At 41.5% G+C, this 26,092-nt stretch overlaps 1 protein-coding gene across 1 annotated transcript; it reads left to right on the forward strand.

Moving 5' to 3' along the window:
• The first annotated feature begins 290 nt into the window (after positions 1 to 290).
• Positions 291 to 24,862, forward strand: LOC135547159 (G protein-activated inward rectifier potassium channel 1-like). The gene is made up of 3 exons (XM_064975880.1): positions 291 to 1,860; positions 2,567 to 2,783; positions 21,155 to 24,862. The coding sequence occupies exons 1-3, from the start codon at positions 1,021 to 1,023 to the stop codon at positions 21,790 to 21,792; spliced, it is 1,695 nt and encodes a 564-aa protein (XP_064831952.1). The 5' UTR covers positions 291 to 1,020; the 3' UTR covers positions 21,793 to 24,862.
• Positions 24,863 to 26,092: the final 1,230 nt, after the last annotated feature.

Below are 26,092 nucleotides of genomic sequence, written 5' to 3' on the forward strand. Positions count from 1 at the left end.
GCATAGAGCCCCTCCTTGATTATCCCTTACATAATTGTCTATCCCACCATCTATGTACCACTAAAGAAAAATCAGAACTGGTAAAAAAAATAAAAATCAATGGCACAGTAGCCTGCTCTAAAACGCGTTATTCAATGGTAGGCTGATTTGAATGGATTGCATTATATCTTAGCAAACTGTGTTAAAGTAAATTAACTGCATACCTCTTCCCTCCCTCTTCTTCCAAACTGTTTGTCTATTTAGTACCGGTAGGTAATAGTGAGTGTATCATAGCATACGGAACGTGCAGTATGCAGGAGCGGTGAAGGGGAAAATCGAGGGGAAAGAACGAAGCAGCCGCTGTCGGATTCTTATTGCATGCGTCCACAAGAACACCAGTAAAATCCCACCAGAAGAGGAAAAGGGGGACAGGAAAGACAGCGTGCAGGCATCATCGTTAAAGGGGAACCACATAAGTATGACCGGACAGTAAATTGTTCCACGAATCCATTATTTCCCATCATATTCCACTGCCAATGAACTGAATGCAAGATCCTATGTGCGCACGCAGGAGCACAAAGCGGAGGTTGGGAACCAAATTGTGTCCAACACCAACACTGACATCGGATGTGCAGCATGTATGGAGCGGTTTCATCTTGACCACGGCTTATAATCACAGTAACCAACGGTTAATTGATTACCTACAACATCTTAATTGCCTGATGGGGCGTGGAAACAATTGAAACTTTTAACCCAAGGTGTGGACTTCACAGATGAGGACAGTGTTGACCCAACCTGCACTGATTGCTCTAGCCTGGGAGGGCGATGATCAGCAGCGACGCACCAAATAATAAACTGTTCAAAACCTGAACTGCGACGGACGCGTTTGGTTAGAAGATGATCCTGTGCGTAATTGTTTTTTAGCATACTGCTTTTCGGATGAAGATCTGTTTGTAGTGATTGAAGTGACATTATCCCTCTCTATTTTAATGGATTTGAAGTGCAGTAGTAGTAACAGTATGTGGAGAGAGGGGACAGTGCATGATTAGTTCGTTACAGAACGCACTTTCCACGCAGTATTTCCAATTCCGGGGTATTGCCCACAACATAAGGCCAATTACTGCAACTACAACGAAGTCCTGTACAGAAATAGACTTTATATTGAACCCTTCAGATTATTTCTCTCGCGGCTGTCATCGTAGTATGTCTGCACTTCGAAAGAAATTTGGGGACGATTATCAGGTAGTGACCACCTCATCCAGCGGGTCTGGATTCAACCAGCCGGCACCAGAGAAGAAGAAGAAGAGGCAACGCTTTGTGGACAAGAACGGGCGTTGTAACGTCCAGCATGGAAACCTGGGTGGTGAAACCAGTAGATACCTTTCCGATTTATTCACTACGCTGGTCGATTTGAAATGGCGCTGGAATTTATTTATCTTCATCCTAACATACACGGTGGCATGGCTCTTCATGGCATTCATGTGGTGGATCATAGCCTACATCAGAGGAGACCTCCATCGAACCCACGATGACAAGTATACGCCATGCGTTGCCAATGTCTACAACTTTCCCTCCGCGTTTTTATTCTTCATAGAAACGGAAGCCACAATAGGATATGGCTATAGGTATATCACGGACAAATGTCCCGAGGGGATCATTCTCTTTCTTTTCCAGTCAATACTGGGATCAATCGTTGATGCGTTTTTGATTGGCTGCATGTTCATTAAGATGTCCCAGCCCAAAAAAAGGGCAGAGACCTTGATGTTTAGTGAACATGCAGCTATTTCGATGCGAGATGGAAAACTAACTCTCATGTTCAGAGTCGGCAACCTGCGTAATAGCCATATGGTGTCCGCACAGATCCGCTGCAAATTGCTGAAAGTAAGTGTCACTTCTACGGCCCCATGCACAACAATATTTGTGTATCTCAACGTTAGTGCCCCATTTACTTCTGTCATGTGAGTGTAAGTTATTCGTTTTCTTATTGTTTAATTACGCCATAGTTACACATCACATACTTAGAGGAGTAGTATAAAGTTTATTATTCTCTGCTGATATTACATTTCAATACCAGTATTGCTCTTTTATCGCTTTAGAGACGTTTCTATTGATATTAATGTAGGCCTAGTTAAACATAGATTAATGGATTTCTAGAGCCTACTTTTATGAACAGTCGTTTTTTCACTTTATTTGCAAATAGGCCTACCAATGTGAATTAACACATAAAGCAATTGATTCCAGGGAAGTTTAGTGGCAATGCTATTCATATAGAAATACACATTTGACCATTATTACAGGCCCCCTGAAGTAGAAGAGAGTCACTGGGTCATTACTAACATCTTGAGATGTGCCTTTGATGTGGCATGATGTGCCTGATTAGCTAAAGCCAGAGCTACTATATATATGGCTCTGGCTATAGACATTGATTTACTAACTCAGTATATTTACTGATGATTGGTTTCTTTAATTGTTCACAAAATGTGGATGGCTTTCAGTATGGCTCACTGGGTTGCAGTAGTTAAACTGTCCCCCCCAGCCTCTCTCAATCTCTCTCTCTCTCTCTCTCTCTCTCTGTATACTTCCATAGTCTCGTCAGACGCCCGAAGGTGAGTTTCTTCCTCTGGATCAGTTGGAATTGGACGTGGGCTTCAGTACCGGGGCGGATCAGCTCTTCCTCGTCTCACCACTCACAATCTGCCATGTGATTGACACTAAAAGTCCATTCTACGAACTCTCCCAGAGATCCATGCAAACAGAGCAGTTTGAAATTGTGGTTATATTGGAAGGAATAGTGGAAACCACTGGTAAGTTATCACAAATACCTTGTTTTTCTTTCTTGCAGTATCGGCCTATTGTATATCTATGCCCTGAGATAAACTAGTGGAGAATGTTTGGCTCTGGCTAAAGTATATGACAGCAAAATAAATGCACCAGTATGAGTGTTATAATGATGTGAATCAGTATAACGTGAAGTTGCAGGTGTATACTGTAAGTTGACCCAGATGGGCCTCCATTGACCCCTGGATGATAGTGGATGTCATTGATTGCATGCTATTGATGTTCTGTTGCACAACTGGATAGGTTTATAAATCATATATGTTCTGATTGATTTTTCGTTTGCAGTGGCAAAAAAACAAATTGCATTTGGATATGCTCAATCTCTTGACTTTGGTTGGCCTGTGTTTAATACAGTACATCAACATGGCATGGGATTCAATTATGTTTAGTTTATCTAAAGAGCCAGTCCCTTGATAGATTTGTACAAATCATTTTCAACATTTTTTTATGAGATCTCCTAAAATAATTGCTGTCTAGGGAACAGTTTTTCTGTTTTACAATACGACTTCATGCACTTCTGGGGGTATACTTTGCTTTCCCAATTTCCTTCTGAAATTGGAAACGTCAATTCAATAAAAACAGTAATGACCACTTGAGAAACATTTTGGTCGCTGTGATCATATTTCAAATTCAACTGTTTCATTTGAGACCGTTAATAAATGGCTGCAGGGAGTACTTTAAGATTGGGGAATGACATACCAGTCCTGTCTGATGCAACACAGACCACTGCAGAAAACAGTTATGTTCAAGATGAAATAGTTGGTCCTGTACTGTACGTATGTGGCAGAGGTATACGGTTCACGTCATGTCATTATATTATATAACTCATATAGTATATGAACATTTAATTGGACTATTTTTTTTATGAGGGGTTACGTATTGATGTTATATAGACAAAAAGGTGCAGAGAAATGGCTGTATGATAAGTCTGTCGTAATGGTGCCGCCTTGTAGAATATATCCTTAGAACTACTTATGTCATTGTCTTTTCCCAAAGTTTTGATTAATTGGTCAGTCGTCAACACGGAAAATTCTAGAATGCGGATAAGAATTTCAAAACATACACTTTGGAGGGAAAGGTTCACATGTGTCATATGTATTGGGCACAACAACCAAATTAGACAGCAAACACATTTTGTAATTGTAATTTAACATGTTTTGGATGTTTTCTCAATGTCAAGATTAATTCTAGATACAGTAGTAGTGTAATCTCGACCGTGTCAATGCGAACATACTAGGTGGTCGGGTTAGGTTAAAAAGCAAGAAGAGAGATGTCAATGTGAAAACAATATGTGGTTAAAAATGTATGTACAGTGAAAGTCTAATCCTCAGACACTTTCATTTCGGTCCAATGTAACTCTGTTTCCATGGCAACCTCTCTTTGAGCGTTCTGGATTTCAGCACTGCACCTGAACTTAGATTCTATGCCTATGGTATGGGGGAAAACTGTAATGCAATGCAATTGTCAGTAATACACAAGTCAACATGTGGTAACCGTACACAAAGCAAGAGGTCTACTGACAAAATAACCTGATATTAAGATAACTACTTTTCCGAGATCAAATTAGGAGGTGGACTCGTGAGAGCTACCGTGAGGTGTTACAAGGCTTAATGGGTGCCAGATAGAATGTTTATAAAATATTAATTCAGAGACATTTACTGGTGTTAGCTAACATCAGCATGTCCAAGTTTTACATGTACATTTTTGACATTTTTTTTTTTTACATGTTCATAGAAAATCAGCTCTCTTCATATTCACATAATGAGCTTTTCAAATGACATCATCATCCCAGCCTCTCATGATATCATAAACTCAAAGTCAGCTCCACATGGCTTCCCATCTGTTATGTTGTCAGAGATTTGAACATAGTCACTGCATGCATGGAAGTATGATATGAGAGTGTTACAATATAATAATATAAAGGACAAGAAAAAAATACACTTTTCATATTATTTAAACACCTTTGTTATGATGGCATGTTCAGCAGAACAACGTTCTTTAAAAAAAAATATATATGTTTCTACATATCCTTCATTAGGGACTACTGATTCAAGTGTTATAACATTGTCATTTACATATTTGCAATTTATATAACAGATAGAATTGTTTAATCCAAATTGTTAAGGTTTAGTTAACTGTTCCTTCTATAAAGGTTTAAAAAAACATTCCGGGGAACACCATACTGAATCACTGAGTTGCAATAACATTTTCTTTGTAATATGCAAAAGTGAAATTGCTCAGACTGCAATTGATTTACCACTCGTCTGTTCAAATGGTATGCCAATTATACACAGTACATCTAACATGCAATTTTGTACTTTTGTCCCGTTTTCCATCTTTGATCAGCTCAGTTACATGACAAACATGCTGGGATTTTAATTTCATGGCAAGCTGACTTTGAATGTGTGATTGACTAGAGGAAGAATGCTGTCACCAACACGTTTCTCCCTGAAAATTTGTGTGTCGTTCTTTATTAACAAGACGCTTCACAGTTCAGCAAAAAAAAAAAAAAAATTTGCGAAGCACTTCATTTAGGTTTCGTGTTCACTCATCAATTATGTTTAGAAACATAGTGGCTGGCATATCAGCAGAAAATGACCTCTGTGAGAAGACTGCGATGTGATGTCATGCAAATGCTAATGATTGATGGGCTATTGGGAACATGCTGTGGCATTTACATGACGCTAACAAGGAGTTTACAAATATTTTCCGAACAACTCCAGCCGAAAGCTACAGTGGAATATTTTGTTACACTATTTGAAAAGAGCAATCCCCATATTGCGCTGGTCAAAAGTAGTGCCCTACATAGGGTGCCATTTGGGACACGGTCCATAACTAGTTAGCTGTGCATTGAAGTGACCAGTTGGCTTGGCTTCCTCTCTGCCTCCATGACAGTCCAAGCCTTTTTCACGATTCACTGGTATTGGAGAAAAATAGAATCTCCCTTGTTATTGTTTTTTTGCTATTTGTTCATGCTAAGACGTGTGGGTGGCATGAGACTGTTGTGGACTTGAATTGATTTAAAGTGCATTTGATGTTTATTCATGTGTATCTGTGAGCATATAAATACAGTATGTTTGTCTGTGGAAATTCTAGTACTGGATAAAGAAAGTGTTTTTCGAGTTACACGCAGTCTCACGGTTGGGCTTATCCTGTACCAAAAATTCTGCCAGATGAATCATTTCAGAGTGTTGGACTAGTAACCGAAAGGTTGCAAGTTCAAATCCCCGAGCTGACAAAGTACAAATCTGTCGTTCTGCCCCTGAACAGGCAATTAACCCACTGTTCCTAGGCCGTCACTGACTTGCCAAGTTAAATAAAGGTCAAATAAAACAACTTTAAAAAACTAGTATAATGCATTGGATTTGGAAACCTTGGGAATTATGTTATTATCATGTTTTAATCTACATCATGATTTATGAGCCTCTTGAAATATATTGCTGTATTTGCAATGGATTTTCCCATCTTTGGCTCAATGTTGAATATTAAACAAAAATGCTGCATATTGGACAAAAAGTATGAAAAAAAGAAATGCGTAACGCATAACTAAGACAGAGTGGGCATATTGCATGGCATCTCACATCATGTCGCTGGCTGCTCTGTCGAGCGAGAGCCCGCGTCCCCCATCTATCCAGACTGACTTGCTGGAGTCTGGTCGAAGCAATGACCAGTTCTACGAGAGCCCGCGTCCCCCATCTATCCAGACTGACTTGCTGCAGTCTGGTCGAAGCAATGACCAGTTCTACGAGAGCCCGCGTCCCCCATCTATCCAGACTGACTTGCTGCAGTCTGGTCGAAGCAATGACCAGTTCTACGAGAGCCCGCGTCCCCCATCTATCCAGACTGACTTGCTGCAGTCTGGTCGAAGTGATCACCAGTTCTACGAGCCCGCGTCCCCATCTATCCAGACTGACTTGCTGCAGTCTGGTCGAAGCAATGACCAGTTCTACGAGAGCCCGCGTCCCCCATCTATCCAGACTGACTTGCTGCAGTCTGGTCGAAGCAATGACCAGTTCTACGAGAGCCCGCGTCCCCCATCTATCCAGACTGCCTTGCTGCAGTCTGGTCGAAGCGATGACCAGTTCTACGAGAGCCCGCGTCCCCCATCTATCCAGACTGCCTTGCTGCAGTCTGGTCGAAGCGATGACCAGTTCTACGAGAGCCCGCGTCCCCCATCTATCCAGACTGCCTTGCTGCAGTCTGGTCGAAGCGATGACCAGTTCTACGAGAGCCCGCGTCCCCCATCTATCCAGACTGACTTGCTGCAGTCTGGTCGAAGCGATCACCAGTTCTACGAGAGCCCGCGTCCCCCATCTATCCAGACTGACTTGCTGCAGTCTGGTCGAAGCGATGACCAGTTCTACGAGGGCCCAGGGAGACCTCATCCCAAAACATGGTGACCACGCCATTTGGGGTGGAAGAGCTAACATACCCGGGACAAATTGGGAGATGCCGTATGCTTTCCCGCATCATCTTCGAGCCCCTCGATGACAAGTGGATTTCCCCAGACGGCAGTTCCAACCTGCTTACGACCAGTCCTGGCAGCTATCGTCATGCAGGGCTTATACCATACCGAACAAAGCAATTTTCTATCCTCACCCGGATGCATAGAATAAAAAGGAAAGAGCCAACCCCTTATGCATGCTCTCTGTTTTACAGTTGGTGCGTCTTTTCGTGGAGAAGTGGTGTGAATCTGTTTTTCCATGGTCCTATGCTCCATGCAGGATCTTGCTCTACTAGCCACTGTTCGCGCCCTCAGACTGGACAGGTTTTTTATCCCCCAGGTTAATGTGCCTATGGCTTTTCACTTGTCGCCTTCCCTAGAAGGGCGTCCCCGTCGTTGTCCAGTATGCGCAGTGGGCGTCTACCTGGTATGTACGTAGGAGAGCTCGGGCAAGAGTGTCATGCTCTTCGCTGATCGGGCAACTACCCTCAGAAGATATCCGACGATATCCTGCCGGATCATGGGGACTATTATACTGATTTATAATCGCGAGGGTGACAACCTTCGGGCTCTCTCCCACATAGAAGTTTACCTATTGGGCACTACTTTGGGGACATGAAAAGAAGCATGCTTGAGAATAACCGGAGGGCCAGAGAGTGGCTCCTTTTAAGGGAGGTGAGGCTCTCACCTCATTTGCCACTCTACCAGTCTGTCCCCAACAGAAGCTTTTGTTTGGTCCTTCCGAGTGTAGGCGATCCTTAGCGAATCCGCCACATGTGAGATATCGCACTCTTAATATCAGAGAACCGGGCTATGCAAGTTTTGCGAGGGCATGGCCTAAAAGCAAGCAAAGTTGTGTGTCTCTTTTTTTTATATTTTAATTGTTGTAATTAGATATTAATAGTATCCACATACTGCATTATGATAATACGTTTCCATTATTATCTTGAAAGTAAAACAAGCCAAAGAGGAGTTTGTCGTGCACAAAGAGTAGCAGCAGAATAATGAATTCAGAGAAATGGATACATCTCATGTAGCAGATTTGCTGACAAGTCAGAGGCATGCGTTGGTCTGAGGTAAATAGTGTCAGAATGGAGCTTGTTATTACACACCACTGTGAAAGGATAGACAAGGCCCCTGGAGTAAGTGACCATAATTAATTCAGAATGATCACAATTCAGAGCATGTCCGTCATGATCCCCGCTCTCCATTCTGCCCCACACTCAAGCACTCTGCGGTTCAAGGGTTAATGTGGGTTTAGCCGGGGGAAGTCGGCCTTCTAAGCAGGTGAGAGCAGGAGTCTCCGATTAAATCTAATGTGCCCAGGGTCAGAGCACGGCAGAGTCACACCCCCCCCCCCCACGGGTGCGCTGATAAGACACTTATTTAATAGCCTTCTGTTCTCCAGTGGTTTACAGGGTTTTTTTATTCATTTGTTTCATTTCACTTTTTTATTTTTATTTTAACGACCCGTCTCACGCATTTCTTTGCATTAAGAAGCCGTGTTGAAGCTTCATGTTTTTCCAACGCAAATGTTAATTGTGATTAGCAACCAAATTTAGTGCGATAATCTTTTTGGAATGTCATTTTTTTCTCAGTTTACAGTATAGAACATACACTAGGTAGTACATACAGTACTGTACATCTCATGCTGGAATTCTAACTCAGTTGAGGTACTGTAATTTCTGTAATAGACTAAATGTATATTGTGTCGAATTGCACATGACCAGTTTGCATTAAGAGATATACCTAGAAACAAAAAATAGGGTTATTTAAAAGGTTACCCTATGGGACAGCCCAATAACCATTTTAGTTTCTAGATAGCACCTTTTTATTTCTAAGAGTGTATAAAGGGTCAGTTAAATGGTTGATTATGGTATCATGCTGCTCCTTTTGTCACCCAGAACTAAAAGGAAAACGACAAAGATCTTGGTTATATGAAAGACTCACAAAGGATGGGTAGGCTAGAGCTTGGTCAAAACTGACTAAAGATGGTGGCTCCTCAATAACCATATGTTATCGTTGTGCTCTGCTCTAAAAATATATATATATAATATTTGTATCATACGCTGGATAGGTGTAGTGAAATGCATTGTTTTACTGGGTCAGCCATAGTAGTACGACACCCCTGGAGTAAATTAGTGTTAAGTGCCTTGCTCAAGAGCACCTCGGCAGATTTCCACCTTGTCAGCTTGGGTATTCGAACCAGTGACCTTTTGGTTACTGGCCCAATGCTCTAATTGCTAGCCTAGCTCTCAGCGTTTTGGTCACTGTGCAGCATTGATTGATAGTGTCTGAGTGTCCCTGAAGTGCACGTTAATCGATCTAGGTCTACACAGACACAGCCACATTGACATTTTGTCTTTTGGATGCGCTTCTAGCGAGACAATCCTTAGGGGGATGCGTGCTTTTTATTTCAGTCCCATTGACATGCTGTGGGGTATTGGACCTCACTCAAACCATAGTGAGAAAACACAAGCTTAACTGAACATGCGATATCCCTTTTTTAAATGGCCACACTCCGAGTGTGATTTGTCTGCCCACTATTAGTCGGTGTTTGGCTTCAAGGCTATCGATCGTGTGCCCCTCCTCCTGCTCCTCCCTCTAATACTCCTCACCCACCATCACCACCAACACCCTCTTTCCTTCATAATGCATGTTCTCCCCCCTGCTGCTTGTTAATGGTCTTACTGTTGTGTCGAGCCGTATGTTCCCGTGCCTGGTCTGTCACCTCACCCTGTGTAGAGGCTTGGCAGGCAATGACACTCTCCTCTCTCTCACACACACACACACACAGCCTCTGCTCTGCTCCTCTCTGCTCTGCTGTTTACCTCCACACTGATGTTATTGCCTGAGTATTCTGGCTCCCTCAACACCCATCCCCCATAGCAGTACATTTCTACACCATTTTTTCTCCGGCAGTATATTTTCCTTCTCTGTGTTTTTTTCTTCTTCTTTTTTTTTGCGCACATTTTGCCTACCGCATGTCGTATAAATGTGGAATAAGCTCGGGATGCAATAAGCTCGGGATGCAACCTTAACAAATTGATTGAATTCTTAAATAGCATCACAGCTGAGGAATGTTGTATTCATCTACGACGAATCAAAGAGGGAAAAATCAGGCCTCTAAAAGAATACCGTGTTTCATCTCAGTGTACCGTTTGATGGCGGTCACCATAGCAACAGATTGTCTGTCTTAGAGAGGACTTGTGCCCATAACAGATGTATCTGTATCAAAATGAGAGAAACATTTCTCATATCCTCTAATAGACACAATTTGTTGTGGCCTTTCAGGCGTTTCATGGAAAAATGTGTATAATCAGTTGTTAGGAACCCAAAGTACCGTACTCAGCACAGTATTATTGCTGTACTGTATGTCCTGTGAATTCAAATGTTCCTTCTCCATTAAAGACGACATCTCTTGGATGCTTATTCCCTCTCTCTTTTGTCAGTTGTCCTCCATGCTGCTCGAGCTCAGTGCCATCTCTTTAATATTTGATACCGCTGGGCCAAAAAGCAGTCAAGCAGGGATGTATTCTTCTACTTTTCAGCAACAACCTTCCACATGATGCATTGTTAGTTAGCTGCTGCTGCTCACCGTTTGGTAAATAATTCAAGCATTCATATGTTAATGTGATTTGTTCACAGAAAATAATCTTAACGGTGCAAGCATTAGAGGGTTGACTCATGATTCTCTGTATTCACTGTCCAGAGCGCTGATTCACAGTCTTGCTTCCGCCACTGTTTCCTTCACAGATAATGCTTCTGTCACGCCCTGACCTTAGTTATCTTTGTTTTCTTTATTATTTTGGTTAGGTCAGGGTGTGACGAGGGTGGTATATGTGTTTTTGTCTTATCTATTTTATTTATCTTATCTATCTATTTTTACCTATGGGGTTTAGGTATTGTCTAGGTAAATGTAGGTCTATGGTGGCCTGAATTGGTTCCCAATCGTTGTCTCTGATTGGGGATCCTATTTAGGTTGCCATTTTCCATTTTGGCTTTGTGGGTTATTGGCTACGTGTAGTTGCATGTCAGCACTTGTGTTATATAGCGTCACATTTGTTTTGTTTAGTGGGTTTCATTCATTAAAAGAAGAATGTATGCTTATCACGCTGCGCCTTGGTGTCCTCAATATGACAAATGTGACAGCTTCAGTTGCTTCTAAAGCCTGTATACTGTGTTGATAAGCCATATTCTGGTGAGTGAGGCTGCACGAATGAGTGTTTGTTGTATGCGTAAATGATGTTATGCTGCTTTTAGCGATTACCATTTCCTCCTGATTCGGCTCACACCGAGGCGCGAACTAGAGGTCGACCGATTTAATCGGAATGGCCGATTAATTAAGGCCGATTTCAAGTTTTCATAACAATTGGTAATCGGCATTTTTGGACACCGATTATGGCCGATTACATTGCAGTCCACGAGGAGACTGCGTGGCAGGCTGACTACCTGTTATGCGAGTGCAGCAAGCAGCCAAGGTAAGGTGCTAGCTAGCATTAAACATATCTATAAAAAATCAATCTTAACATAATCACTAGTTAACTACACATGGTTGATGATATCACGAGTTTATCTAGCTTGTCCTGCGTTGCATATAATCGAGGCGGTGCCTGTTAATTTATTGTTGAATCATAGCCTACTTTGCCAAACGGGTGATTTAACAAGCGCATTCGTGAAAAAAAGCACTGCCGTTGCACCAATGTGTACCTAACCATAAACACCAATGCCTTTCTTAAAATGTGTACACAAGTATATATTTTTAAACCTGCATATTTAGTTAATATTGCCTGCTAACATGAATTTCTTTTAACTAGGGAAATTGTGTCACTTCTCTTGCGTTGTGTGCAAGCAGAGTCAGGGTATATGCAGCAGTTTGGGCCGCCTGGCTCGTTGCGAACTAATTTGCCAGAATTTTACGTAATTATGACATAACATTGAAGGTTGTGCAACGTAACAGGAAAAAGTTCTTACCTGGGAATATTGAAGACTCATGTTAAAAGGAACCACCAGCTTTCATATGTTCTCATGTTCTGAGGAAGGAACTGAAACGTTAGCTTATTGCACTTTTACTTTCTTCTCCAACACTTTGTTTTTGCATTATTTAAACCAAATTGAAAATGTTTCATTATTTATTTGAGACTAACTTGATTTGATTGATGTATTATATTAAGTTAAAATAAGTGTTATTTTAGTATTGTTGTAAATTGCCATTGGCTTTTTTTTGGTCCTCCAATAATCGGTATCGGCATTGAAAAATAATAATCGGTCGATCTCTAGCGCAAACCTAGGACCTCTGCCTTGCTGGAACACCTGACCACCCCCCTGCATCTTACCAGTTGGCGCCACGAGAAAAGCTAGCCATTCGCTGACACAAGTGGGGAAACTTCAGGCTGAGGAGTAAGTTTCACACATCCCCATGTGCTACACTTGCGTGCTTGCATGTGTTTGTTTGTGAGAGGATGTCTTACATCTGCAGATCCTTGTCTATGAGAGAATGGAGAGGTCGGGGAGGACTTTTTACGCCCACCTTTCTCCCAGTGACTTGGACTGTGGGAGTCGAAGTGCAGAGGAAGGCTAATCTGAAAAACGGGCAATCAATCATTTGCATAAATATGTAAATGCGTTGCTCAATTTGCATTGCTCTATTTTCCAAAGAGTGCAGGTGGTTGTGAGTGAGTGAGTCAAATAAACTGATTTCTGAAGTCAAATGATGCGTATGGATTTGTTGATATGTAAGAACTGGATTGAATAAAACAGGCATCTATCTAAAGCCGGGATGCAGGACTCTGGGCCTTGAGGTGTGGAGACAGTGGAGTTGTGCCTGATCTCCAGTATACGACTGAGCCATGCAGCAAACGGATATAATCCTCTGCACCTGTGGCTTCTATATCCTCGATAAGCTTACGTTCGAGACTCTCTGCTCCATGAATGCCAGTAAGTTTTGTGAGCCACCATCAAGCAGAAACTATTGGCAAGCTTCCTCCTAGTTTATGTTCCATTCCCGCCACCCAAAGAATCAATTGTATCTCCCTGTCACCTTAGCGACTTGGCTGCGTCTTGACTTTGTTATTTGAAACACAAGAGAGCTCAGTATTATCCTGCTGTGCTAGCTAGCTTCATTTACTCACAAAGTACTAGCTTTTGATAGACTCCCAAACATACAACCTCAGCGAGATCAATGTCCTTTGCCCTTAATACTCTCTCAATGGCAACACGTTATTGCATGAGAAATATAGTGTATATTCAATTTGAAGAGCAAAATTCCTTTGGTATATTGTAGATTTACCTGCTGTAAAAAGAAGGGAAATTGAGTCTTGTTTGCAGCTCAGTTTTCTTTACTAATAATCTGATATTTGAAAATAGTATGTGTTTTGCAGGGCTTTCACGCTTCAAATCCCGTCTATCTGATTTCACCATCGAATTAAAGTTAAATATTTCGCAACATCCAGTCTTATGGCGCAACATCCAATTTATACAGAGAAGGCACGATATAAAGCCATGTTACCAATCTCCTGAGATGTCTCGAAAACAAACTGACACCACTATAGGTGTTTCTGTCTCTTAAGACTTGTTTGTATCTGGTATCACAGGAGGTTGGTGGCACCTTAATTGAGGGAGGACAGGCTCGTGGTAAAGGCTGGAGCGGAATTGGTGCAATGGTATCAAATACATCAAACACATGGTTTCTATTTCTTTAGTGCCATTCCATTTTCTCCGTTCCAGCCATTATTATGAGCCGTCCTCCCCTCAGCAGCCTCCACTGGTGTTGACTGTGCTCGTCACGCAGTACACTTTACAGGGTATACATTAGAACATCAAAGAGAGGTCTGTACACAAAGCACAGTCTGTGTCCCGGAGAGGATGAAAGAGCCAGACAGACGGTACTAAAGGTACCTTTCACTGTGCTTATTAAATATGGTATTTGTAAAATGAGCTCACGTACAATGATAAGGTACTACATAGGATTCGATCCAAACAAATACACTTTGAGGAGCAGTGACGTGCTGGAAAGGGTCAGGGGCATACAGGCATTCAAACCAGTTCACTGTGGTGAGGAACTAGGGGTATAATGTATCATCCAGTATTGAGTGATAAAACCAGTGCTTTTATGGATGGTTGTTTTGATTGGGATGGCCGAAGACAAGAAATATACTTTTGTGTGTCCTGTAAATGCTCCACATTTGCCTCGAGTTGCACTCAAAGGTGACAATCCAAATAGACTTCATATGATGTGTTTATGCTCACTTACCATTGGTAGATTTGGTTTCCATAGGAACACACCATTCCAGGCAGGTATGACGATTACGTAGTGTTTTATGCCTGTTGGTACACTACATGACCAAAAGTATGTGGACACCTCCTTGTCGAACATCTCATTCCAAAATCATGGGTATTAATATGGGGCTGGCCCCCCCTTTCCTGTCTTAACAGTCTTCACTCTTCTGGGAAGGCTTTCCACTCGGGACTTGTTTCCATTCAGCCACAAGAGCAACAGTGAGCTCGGGCACTGATGTTGGGTGATTAGGCCTGGCTCGCAGTCGGCGCACCAATTCATCCCAAAGTTGTTAGATGGGGTTGAAGTCAGGGCTCTGTGCAGGCCAGTCTAGTTCTTCCACACGGATCTCGACAAACCATTTCTGTATGGACCTCCCTTTGTGCCCAAACTGCTGCCACAAAGTTGGAAGTACAGAATCGTCTAGAATGTCATTGTATGCTGAAGCGTTAAGATTTTCCTTCAATGGACCTAAGGGGCCTAGCCCGAAACCATGAAAAAAATAAAATAAATCCACTGCTCCAGAGTCCAATGGCGGTGAGCTTAACATCACTCCAGCTAACACATGTCATTGAACATGGTGATCTTAGTCTTGTGTGCGGCTGCTCGGCCATAAAACCTATTTCATGAAGCTCCTGACAAACAGTTATTGTGCTGACGTACTTCCAGAGGCAGTGTTTCAGCACTCAGCGGTCCCGTTCTGTGAGCTCGTGTGGCCTACCACTTCGCGGCTGAGCCGTTGTTGCTCCTAGACGTTTCCACTTCACAATAACACCACTTACAGTTGACCGAGGCAGCTCTAGCAGTGCAGAGATTTGAGGAACTGACATGTTGGAAAGGTGGCGTCCTATGAAGATGCCACGTTGAAAGTCACTGAGCTCTTCTGTAAGGCCATTCTACTGCCAACGTCTGTCTATGGAGATTGCATGGCTGTGTGCTCGATTTTATACACCTATCAGAAACAAATTTGAAGGGGTGTCCACATACGTTTGTATACAGTGCATTAGGAAAGTATTCAGACATCATACTTTTTCATTACAGCCTTATCCAATATAGATTGAATTGTTCTTTCTTCGTCTCATAAATCTACACAAAATAAAAAATACGCCATAATGACAAAGCCGACGGTTTTTTAAAATTATTTTATTTTATTTTTACAAATGTATATAAAGAAAAATATGAAATAGCACATTTACATAACTATTCAGACCCTTTACTCAGTACTTTGTTGAAGCATCTTTGGCAGGGATTACAGCCTCGAGTCTTGTGTATAACGCTACAAGCTTGGCACACCTGTATTTGAGGATTTTCTCCCATTTTTCTCTGCAGATCCTCTCAAACTCTGTCATGTTGGATGAGGAGCGCAGATACTTACAGTTCTTTTCAGAGATGTTCGATCAGGTTCAAGTCCGGACTCTGGCTAGACCACTCAAGAACATTCAGAGACTTGTCCCGAAGCCACTCCTGCGTTGTCTTGGCTGTGTGCTTAGGGTCTTTGTCCTGTTGGAAGGTGAACCTTTACCTCACGATGTCCTGAGGTCCTGAGCGCTCTGGAGGAGGTTTTCATCAAGGGTCTCTCTGTACTTTGCTCCGTTCGTCTTTCCCTTATTCCTGACTAGTTTTCCTGTCCCTGCCGCTATAAACATCCCCACAACATGATGCTGCCACCACAATGCTTCACTGTAGGGTTGGTTTCAGGAATTCATGCCAAAGACTTCAATCTTGGTTTCATCCCTACAACGTGATGCTGCCACCACAATGATTCACTGTAGGGATGGTTTCAGGAATTCAAGCCAAAGACTTCAATCTTGGTTTCAATCAGAGCAGAGAATCCTGTTTCTCATGGTCTGAGAGTTCTTTTGGTGACTTTTGGGAAACTTCAAGCCGGTTGTCATGTGCCTTTTACTGTGGAGTGGCTTCCGTCTGATTTTTGGGAGTGCTGCCGAGATGGTCGTCCTTCTTGAAGGTTCAAAGAGGAACTCTGGAGCTCTGTCAGAGTGACCATCAGGTTCTTGATTACCTCCCTGACTAAGGCCCTTCTCCCCCGATTGCTCAGTTTGGCTGGGTGGCCAGCTCTAGGAAGAGTATTGGTGGTTCCAAACTTCTTCCATTTAAGAATGATGAAGGCCACTGTGTTCTTGGGGACCTTCAATTCTGCCGACATTTTTTGATAGCCTTCCCCAGATCTGTGCATTGACACAATCCTGTCTCTTAGCTTTATGGACAATTTCTTTAACCTCATGGCTTGGTTTTTGCCCTGACATGCACTGTCAACTGTGGGACCATATATAGACAGGTGTGTGCCTTTCCAAATCATGTCCAATCAATTGAATTTACCACAGGTGGATTCCAGTCAAGGTGTAGAAACACCTCAAGGACGATCAATGGAAACAGGATGCACCTGAGGTCAATTTTGTGTCTCTTAGCAAAGGGTCTGAGTACTTATGTAAATAAGGTATTTCTGTTTTTAATTTATAATACATTTGCAAACATTTCTAAAAACCTGTTTTCACTTTGTCATTATGGGGTATTGCGTGTAGATTGATGAGGGAAAGCATGTATTGAATACATTTTAGAATAAGGCTGTAACGTAAAAGTGGAAAAGCGAATGGGTCTGAATACTTTCCGAATGCACTGTATATAGTGTAGCTTATTATACTCATCTTAAACACACAGCAAAGCTGTTTGATTGTAGTCATATCACCTCCAAGTTTCCAAAATGTTTATGATAGCAATTTGTCTGTAATTGTGGCTTTTCCCTATGGGTGAAAAGGAAAGCAACAGAGCACCCTCTTCAGTGAGACTGTCAATGGCCTTTAGTGTATGGATGCAGGAATGAACCCACTTATACCTCACCACTTTACCTTTTTGCCTGTCGATGGTGCTATTACAAAATTGCTGGGCTTTCCTCCAATACGAGGCCGCTCAATAGGATGCAGATCAGAAAATAGAGAGCTACCCAACAGGGAACCAGAAGTTGATTATCTGATTTCAGATGAACTGTGCGATTATCCTTATGTGTGCCCATTTCTATAGATCACTGAATATGATTATGGTGCTGAGTTAATGGAGGAAAGTTATATTTTGGTACATTTGTGGTAGAATTAATGGAGGAAAATTCTATTTGTGTTCATTTGTGCTATAATTAATGGAGGAAATGTCTGTTTCTTTGCTTTTATAATCTTCTGTCATGCTCCGGGCCAGTTCTGTTGAACTTTATCACAATATTTGAATATCCTCTACTGATTATTTTCCATTGAGTGGTGTGTGATATTGACTTTTAATATGTTCTGTGTGTCTCTGGCAGTCTTTGGGACGTGACTCTTAGCCCACTTCTGACTAAAATAGCAGAGAGGCTCAGTTGGTAGAGCATGGCGCTTCCTACACCAGGGATGTGGAGTTGATTCCCGATTCCTGTCCTCAATGCACTTATTGATAAAGCCAGTGACTGATGTGGTGTACTCCTCAATGCCATCGGAAGAATCTCACAACATATTCCAGTCTGTGCTAACAAAACAGTCCTGTAGTTTAGCATCTGCTTCATCTGATCACTTTTTTATAGACCGAGTCAATGGTGCTTCCTGCTTTAAGTGTTGCTTGTAAGCCGGAATCAGGAGGATAGAATTAAGGTCAGATTTGCCAATTGGAGGGTGAGGGAGAGCTTTGTACGCATCTTTGTGTGTGGAGTAAAGGTGGTGTCGAATGTATTTCCCCTCTGGTTGCACATTTAACATGCTGATAGAAATTAGGTCAAACTTATTTAAGTTTCCCTGCATTAAAGTCCCCGGCCACTAGGAGTGCCGCCTCTGGATGAGCGTTTTCCTGTTTGCTTATGGCGGTATATACAGCTCATTTAGTGCTGTTTTAGTGCCAGCATCGGTCTGTGGTCGTATGTATACAGCTACGAAAACAGGCACGCCATTATTGGTGGTAAAATGATACAAGAATTACTGAGGGTTTAAGCAAAATACCAGTGTAGTAGAAGTGTGCTTTTGCATGTGTACACCAATACTCGACCTTTGAGCTTACAGTATATGCCTGTCGGTCAATATGTCGTGTGACTATATGCTTTGGAAGATTTTTGGCAGTGTGACAAGTTCATGATACAAATGACTACAAGATTCCCTGCACTTAGCCTCAATTGGCTTCTCAACCTCAAGTCCCTATTATTCCTGTGGACCCCAGTCATTGAAGCATATTTCCATATGTTGAGAGCACTCAGAAGTGCAGAGCGATAGGGCTGAAATAATGCCCAGAATACCCTGACCGTACTCAATGTTAATAAGTCTGGCACATCTGTGACTTGACTGTGGCTGGTAAAAACTGTTATCAGCGCATTATTCTATGGACCTTGGAAACTGTGGCAGAAACAAAGATGATCATCACTTCCATTAAGATTAGCAATACCTAGTGTGCCATGATCTTTAGTCTCTTTGAATGCTTATACTTATGATTCATTTATTGCTGCCAGGGCATTATTACGCTAGCAATTAGTATATGTGGTATTTATATCTGGGCAACCACTCAGTTTTTAATGGACTTCAACAGACCTTCAAGAACACACGTGCCTCCAGGTTTGTAACAGCTTGGATACTTAGTTCAAAGGAAATAGGAAGACGTGGCTCAGTTCAATGTTCTGGACTGACAGATGATAAGCCGTGCATCTCATCTCTGTTAGAATTTGTTTCTATTGATTCATGAATTGTGGGGCGGCAGTGCAAAACGCTGCTTTCAGCAGCCACGTTTTCCTAGACATTCCAAAGAACAAAAGGTTTGCATGGAGCTCCGCGGAGGGTGGATTGATACACTGCAAGTATTCAGATCATGTAACAGTAATTACGATAGCGTCTGCCGAATAACAGTGACAAGAGGGTTATCACTGAAGATGAACCTGTAACTTTATGTAAAACAAAATTAATGTTGTTGCTCATTAATTCAATCCTCATCATTTGACTAATTGTATTAATTTGTTTATGGGTAAACTGGTGGAGTGTTTGTTAAGTATTCATTTAATTCAACGTCTCCAGTAACACAGTAACAAAACAAAAAAATGAATGCCTGGTGCTCATGATCTAGTGTATCTTGTTTAATCTATGGAAACAAACCTTATGAACTTTGAACTTTCCTTCACAGACCTTGACGGGCACCATGGCTGATCACACTGACCTTGCTAAAAGAGTATCCCACAAAGCTCTCTTATTTTAACTCCATCTTATCTTTTGTTATTGTATCTTCTTTTCTTAAATGCAACTTTTAAGGAAAAAATAAATAATGCATGAAATCTGCTTTGGTCAGGCTGACATTCTTCAGGCAGCACTATGATGACCTAATTAACCACTTGTCATATAGGCACATTAACATTTTGAGACCAAACATGTTATGTAAACAGGCTTTGAATTGGAAGTCCCATAGATGGTGATGAATATTTGTTTCTCAAAAAGATATACGAGTTGTCAGGAAAGCCCATTGGACCCATTGCATCCTTATCTTTGCTAAGCCTCCTCTGGTCCGTCACTTAAGTCATTTGATTATCTTAATCTGCTCTTTTGTCATTCCTAACCAAGGTTACGTTGTGGACTAAATTGCCAAGTAGCTAAAGACCCCGGGTGGCTTAGATAAAAGACATCTTACTTATTTAGGAAATTGTTTTTAAAGTGTCTTAACATGATGCAGTGCCTCCGAAAATAGCAATTGTTTCCCTGTCAATGCAAGACAAAATGAAAACAGTATTTTAGGAATAAAGATGTAGAAGCATCTGTTTATGTTGTACTCCGCCAAAGACAATGAATCCCACTCGTGTGCACTGTACTGTATGCATTATGTATTAGGTGAATGCTTGTAGTTTCTTATTTTCATGCTCCTGGTACTGTTGCTCGTACACTGATGAGAACAAGGAGCTGGATTGATGCCTGTTGCAGAATGTGCATAAAAGCGGCACCTTTAGTAGTTGACTATTTTAGCACTGACATAGTGACTTTAAAAAAAAAACAATAACAGAGGTAAAACACTGTGTGCTTTTTCATTTTGTTACAGTGGTTTGGAAGATAAAATTGTTTAGTTTTTTTCTCATCAGACCAAATCTATACAGGAGAAGACCGCCGAAGGCAAACGGTGTTTTACATTGTAGATCTTTTCATCTCAAAAGTAATCGCTGAATGGACTCACTCAGCTATCCCCTGCGTCGTTCTCAACCTACTGAGAAACTTGCTCATTAATGTTGTATGGAATCTGAAAATAAATGAAGTATTTTTTGAGGCCACTTTCTGTGTTTATATGTACTTATTCATCATGTCAGTTTGTGAGGGATATTGTTTGTTGAAGGAAAATAATCTTTGAGGAACACTTCACTCTTGTGACTGAGCTGAGGGCACTTCGTCAGCCATGTAATTGAATCAGGGTTTCTCTTTGATTCTGAAGTGTTTGTTTATATATTTGACTAGCATAGCATTCATCTCCATAGCATTAGCCTTGTCTGCCTTGTCCACAGGCAATTGTGCATAATTCCCTGCATAGAGTCGAAGTCGTCAATTAAATTTCCTGAAATAAAGACATGGAGACAATCAAGCCAATCATACATGATCTTTTTTTGTTTTTGTTGTTTTGTCTGTGTTCGACAGGGATGACTTGCCAAGCGAGGACTTCTTACACTGAGGACGAGGTTCTATGGGGACATCGTTTCTTCCCAGTCATCTCTCTGGAGGAGGGGTTCTTCAAGGTGGACTACTCCCAGTTCCACGCCACGTTTGAGGTCAACACTCCCCCGTACAGCGTGAAGGAGCAGGAGGAAAACCTGCTCATATCCTCTCCTCTCATGGCACCGTCCCTGTGTAACAGCGGCGAGGGGGGGAAGAACAGCTCCATGGACTGCCTGGAGACCCTGGAGGACAAGGAGAGCACCACCACCAAGCTGCCATCCAAGCTGCAGAAGATGCAAGGGGGCGGCTGCGGCCGGGACGGACTGCCCATGCCTAGGAAGCTGCTGAGGATGAGCTCCACCACATCGGAGATGATCTACCCCGGGAGCATGGGGGAGCTGCCCATGAAGCTGCAGCGCATCAGCTCCGTCCCCGGCGTCTCCGATGAGAAGCAGGTGAACAAGATGGCCTCCAAGATCAGCTCCGATCACATCAGCCAATCCGTGGCAGACTTGCCCCCCAAGCTGCTAAGGATGCAGGGGGGAGGGGGAGTAGGGGGCCGAATGGACGGACACCTTCCCCCGAAACTCAGAAAGATGAATTCCGACCGCTTCACGTAGAATGGGCGACCAGTTTTAACTTATTACACCCCAACCCTTTATTATTTCTAATTTATTAAAGGACATGATTCTTATATTCAAGAAAATGTAGTATATAAATACATACAGATAAAGTATACCTTGATAGAATACCGCAGATTTGTTCCTGGATATAAGTATACATGCTATGATGAAAGACAATGTATGATAAGCACAATCTGGCACGTACAATACACTAAGTGCATGTAAAACATAGTTTCTTTCATTTCTGGCATGACATTTATAGATATATTATTTTACAGAGATGATTTGAGCAGGGATGTTACTTCCAATGGATCTGAACAGTTGCACAAAGCCATATGGTTTACAAAATGGGAAACCTACACAACATGGGACTAATTTGCGGTGAAGAAGGGTACATACATTCGATTTGAGTTGGCTGCTTTTGTTGTTTAACGTAAAATTGTGTGGCAATGTTCGGTTAAATGCATGCTACTTTTATTGACTTAGCTATACAAAGGTAATAGACACAGATGTTTAGCCTTAACTATATTACCTTGTTTCCATTTCCACGATTGTTCACAGCTGTATTTTTGGTATTTTCGTGTATAGGATGATATTTTACCATGTGCAATTTTAAGAACTTCTTAGTTCAGCAAGCGTACTGTATGTCGCTGGATGATGCAATCTATATTTGAAAATGCATGATCCATATCATATGTTATATTCGAACTGGGCACAATCTTATTAAGCAACCTGAACTCACTTTTCAAGGTAACACTTATGTTGAAACGGCCAGTACTATCAATCAAATTCAATCAAATGTATTTATAAAGCCCTTCTTACATCAGCTGATGTCACAAAGTGCTGTACAGAAACTACAGCCTTATAAGCACAACACTGTACACTGTTTATGGCAGTAAGCATTTATGGCTTTTTGACATAAATGTCCTGAACAGTACTGTAAAATGACTCTTTTACATGGAAGGAAAACAACTAAATCCATGGTCACGCATGCCTTATTGAACAGTACTGTAGTTTGGAATTTCAAATTCTTATTCATTCTACATTTAATTCAACGAACATGTGCACCAAAATTTCAACTTAAGTGTTACTGCAGAAATATAGATTTAGAGGTGGACCTATAGCATATTTAGGAAAAAGTCACCACCTTTGTCTTAAGAGTCCATATGCCCCCTGTTTAACTAAAGCAATAATGTTATAATGACTATAATCTTTATATAGCCACAGGGTCCGCAGCAGCCCAATAACCATTATATTTACCGAATCCATTGAATCTGGTTCAACTAAAAGCACCAATGATATTGTATGATCCTTATACTCTTCAGGAATAAAGATCTAAGATCAGTTCTTGACACGTTGATTTAATGGGACACGTGTAGCTAGCTTTTTGTGGACACTATCAAATAAATAAAACAGCTTGTATAGAAGACAAAAACATGACAAAAGCCCTACCTGTTATGGATATTACATATGGTGCATTCGGAAAGTATCCAGAACCCTTCACTTTTTCCAACTTTTGGTACGTTACAGCCTTATTCTAAAATGGATTAAATACATTTGTTCCCCTCGTCTACACACAATACCCCATAATGACGAAGTGAAAACATATGCAAAAATTTGGGGGTAAATTTATAAAAAAAAAATAAAAAAACAGAAAAACTTTATTTACATAAGTGTTCAGACCCTTTGCTATGAGACTAGAAATTGAGCTCAGGTGCATCCTGTTTCCATCGATCATCCTTGAGATGTTTCTACAACTCAATTGATTGGACATGATTTGGAAAGGCACACGTCTATATAAGGTCCCACAGTTGACAGTCCATGTCTGAGCACAAAACGAAGTCATGAGGTTGAAGGAATCTGTGCCTCGACACAGGAATGTCTGCAGAATTGAAGGTCCCCAAGAACACAGTGGCCTCCATCATTCTTAAATGGAAGTTTAAGAATGGAAGTTTGTAACCTATAAGACTCTTCCTAGAGCTGGCCGCCCGGCCAAACTGAGCAATCGGGGATGAAGGGACCTGGTCAGGGAGGTGACCAAGAAACCAATAGTCACTCTGACAGAGCTCCAGACTTCCTTTGTGGAGATGGGAGAATCTTCCAGAAGAACAACCATCTCTGCAGCACTCCACCAGTCAGGCCTTTATGGTAGAGTGGCCAGACAGAAGCCCCTCCTCAGTTAAAGGCACATGAAAGATCGCTTGGAGAATTCCAAAAGGCACCAAAAGGACTCTTAAGACCACGAGAAACAAGATTCTCAGGTCTGATGAAACCAATATTGAACTCCAATTTAATCAGTTTTGGAATAAGGCTGTAATGTAACAACAATTTCAAAAAGTCAAGGGGTCTGAATACTTTCCGGATGCACTGTAATAATATCTAAAGTTATGTTTTGAATGTATGAATAAGCACGACTGGCTTTATTTTATAAAGTGACCTAAAATGCTTTATTATATACAGTAAGTCAATGCAGTATCATATCAAGCTTGCCATTGGATTAAGTCTGTTCTCTATCCAGAGATAAGCTTTAGTTCAGAATCTTAAATAAGCCTATGTGACATGGATCATAGTATCAGAGCTCCTGGTGCCATTATCCTCAGTGCTCCTGAAGTGTAGACTAAATCCTCACAATGCACCTTAAATCAGCACTTACCTCAGCTGAGCCAATTTCCCTTTGCCATCAAGGTAATCTTTGCACCAGGTGCTATTTGCCTTGATCATCTGCCCTCAGAACGCCAGTGTCGCTGAGATCTCTATCCATTAAAGGTTTCATAACTGCACAGAGAAAAACTGCACCCACACTGTATTCCTTGACTTACTGTATGTGAACTTTAAAGATGTACATCTTTGTCACATGTTCTCTTTTCCTACTGTAGGAGAGGCAGGTAATAGCAGAAACTCTGACATATAATTCTGCTCAGATGTGTTGGTGGAATCAGACTAAGCAGAGCAATATGAATTGAATGGCTCTGCTGATGTGTCTCTTCTTGTTTCATTGACATTTGCCTGTATCTGTTTTTACTAACTGTAAAGAGGGTACAACAATAAAATGCAAAATGCTTGTTGACATCTGAAGAGTTAAACATGTGAAGGCGTTATGGAAATGCTTTTTCATACTATATCCTGTAAAGTGAGGCTGCCTATTGCAAGGACATTGCAGTTATTAGCAGCTGATTATCCAAATAAATTACATTTAGAACTGGCTGGTAATGGACTTAAAATGACTACATTCTCCAGTTGCATCCATCTGCGGTTCCATAGAATCCAAACGGAACTAAAATAAACACCCTTCCTCCATCTATTTGTTTGCTAAATAACTTCAATGTTCTTGCGTTCAGCCATTTGCAATTAGGATCCCACTTTGTTTTCATATCACAACAACAGTGGCACCGAGTTGAAAATTCCATGCTAAATATAGTCTGTTGACTTATGAGGACTGACTGCTTGCACAGCTCTCTCTCTCTCTTTCTCTCTCTCTCGTGAGTGACAGCCAAACAGACACTTTGTGAATTTTAAATATACAGTACCAGTCAAAAGTTTGGACACACCTACTGATTCAAGGGTTTTTCTATATTTTATTATTTTCTACATTGTAGAATAATAGTGAAAACATCAGAACTATGAAATAACACATATGGAATCATGTAGTAACCAAAAAAGTGTAAAACACATATTTATATTTGAGATTCTTCTAAGTAGCCACCCTTTGCCTTGATGACAGCTTTGCACACTCTTGACATTCTCTCAACCAGCTTCACTTGAAATGCTTTTCCAACAGTCTTGAAGGAGTTCCCACATATGCTGAGCACTTGTTTGCTGCTTTTCCTTCACTCTGCGGTCCAACTCATCCCAAACCATCTCAATTGGGTTGAGGTCAGGTGATTGTGGAGGCCAGGTCATCTGATGCAGCACTCCATCACTCTCCTTCTTGGTCAAATAACCCTTACACAGCCTGGAGGTGTGTTGGGTCATTGTCCTGTTGAAAACAAATGATAGTCCCACTAAACGCAAACCAGATGGGATGGCATATCGCTGCAGAGTGCTGTGGTAGCCATGCTGGCTAAGTGTGACTTGAATTCTAAATAAATCCCGACAGTGTCTCCAGCAAAGCACCTCCACACCATCACACCTCCTCCATGCTTCATGGTGGGATCCCAAGCCATACTTATGATTCAGTACTACACAAATTGGTTTAATTATTTATTTACTGGCTAATTAAATGGTAACACAGAATAAACACAAACACTATGTTAAAAACAGATCCCTAGTGGGAATGACAACAATATGGCTGCTACTC

Source organism: Oncorhynchus masou, chromosome 10, assembly GCF_036934945.1.
Source record: "Oncorhynchus masou masou isolate Uvic2021 chromosome 10, UVic_Omas_1.1, whole genome shotgun sequence".
NCBI lineage: Eukaryota > Metazoa > Chordata > Actinopteri > Salmoniformes > Salmonidae > Oncorhynchus > Oncorhynchus masou.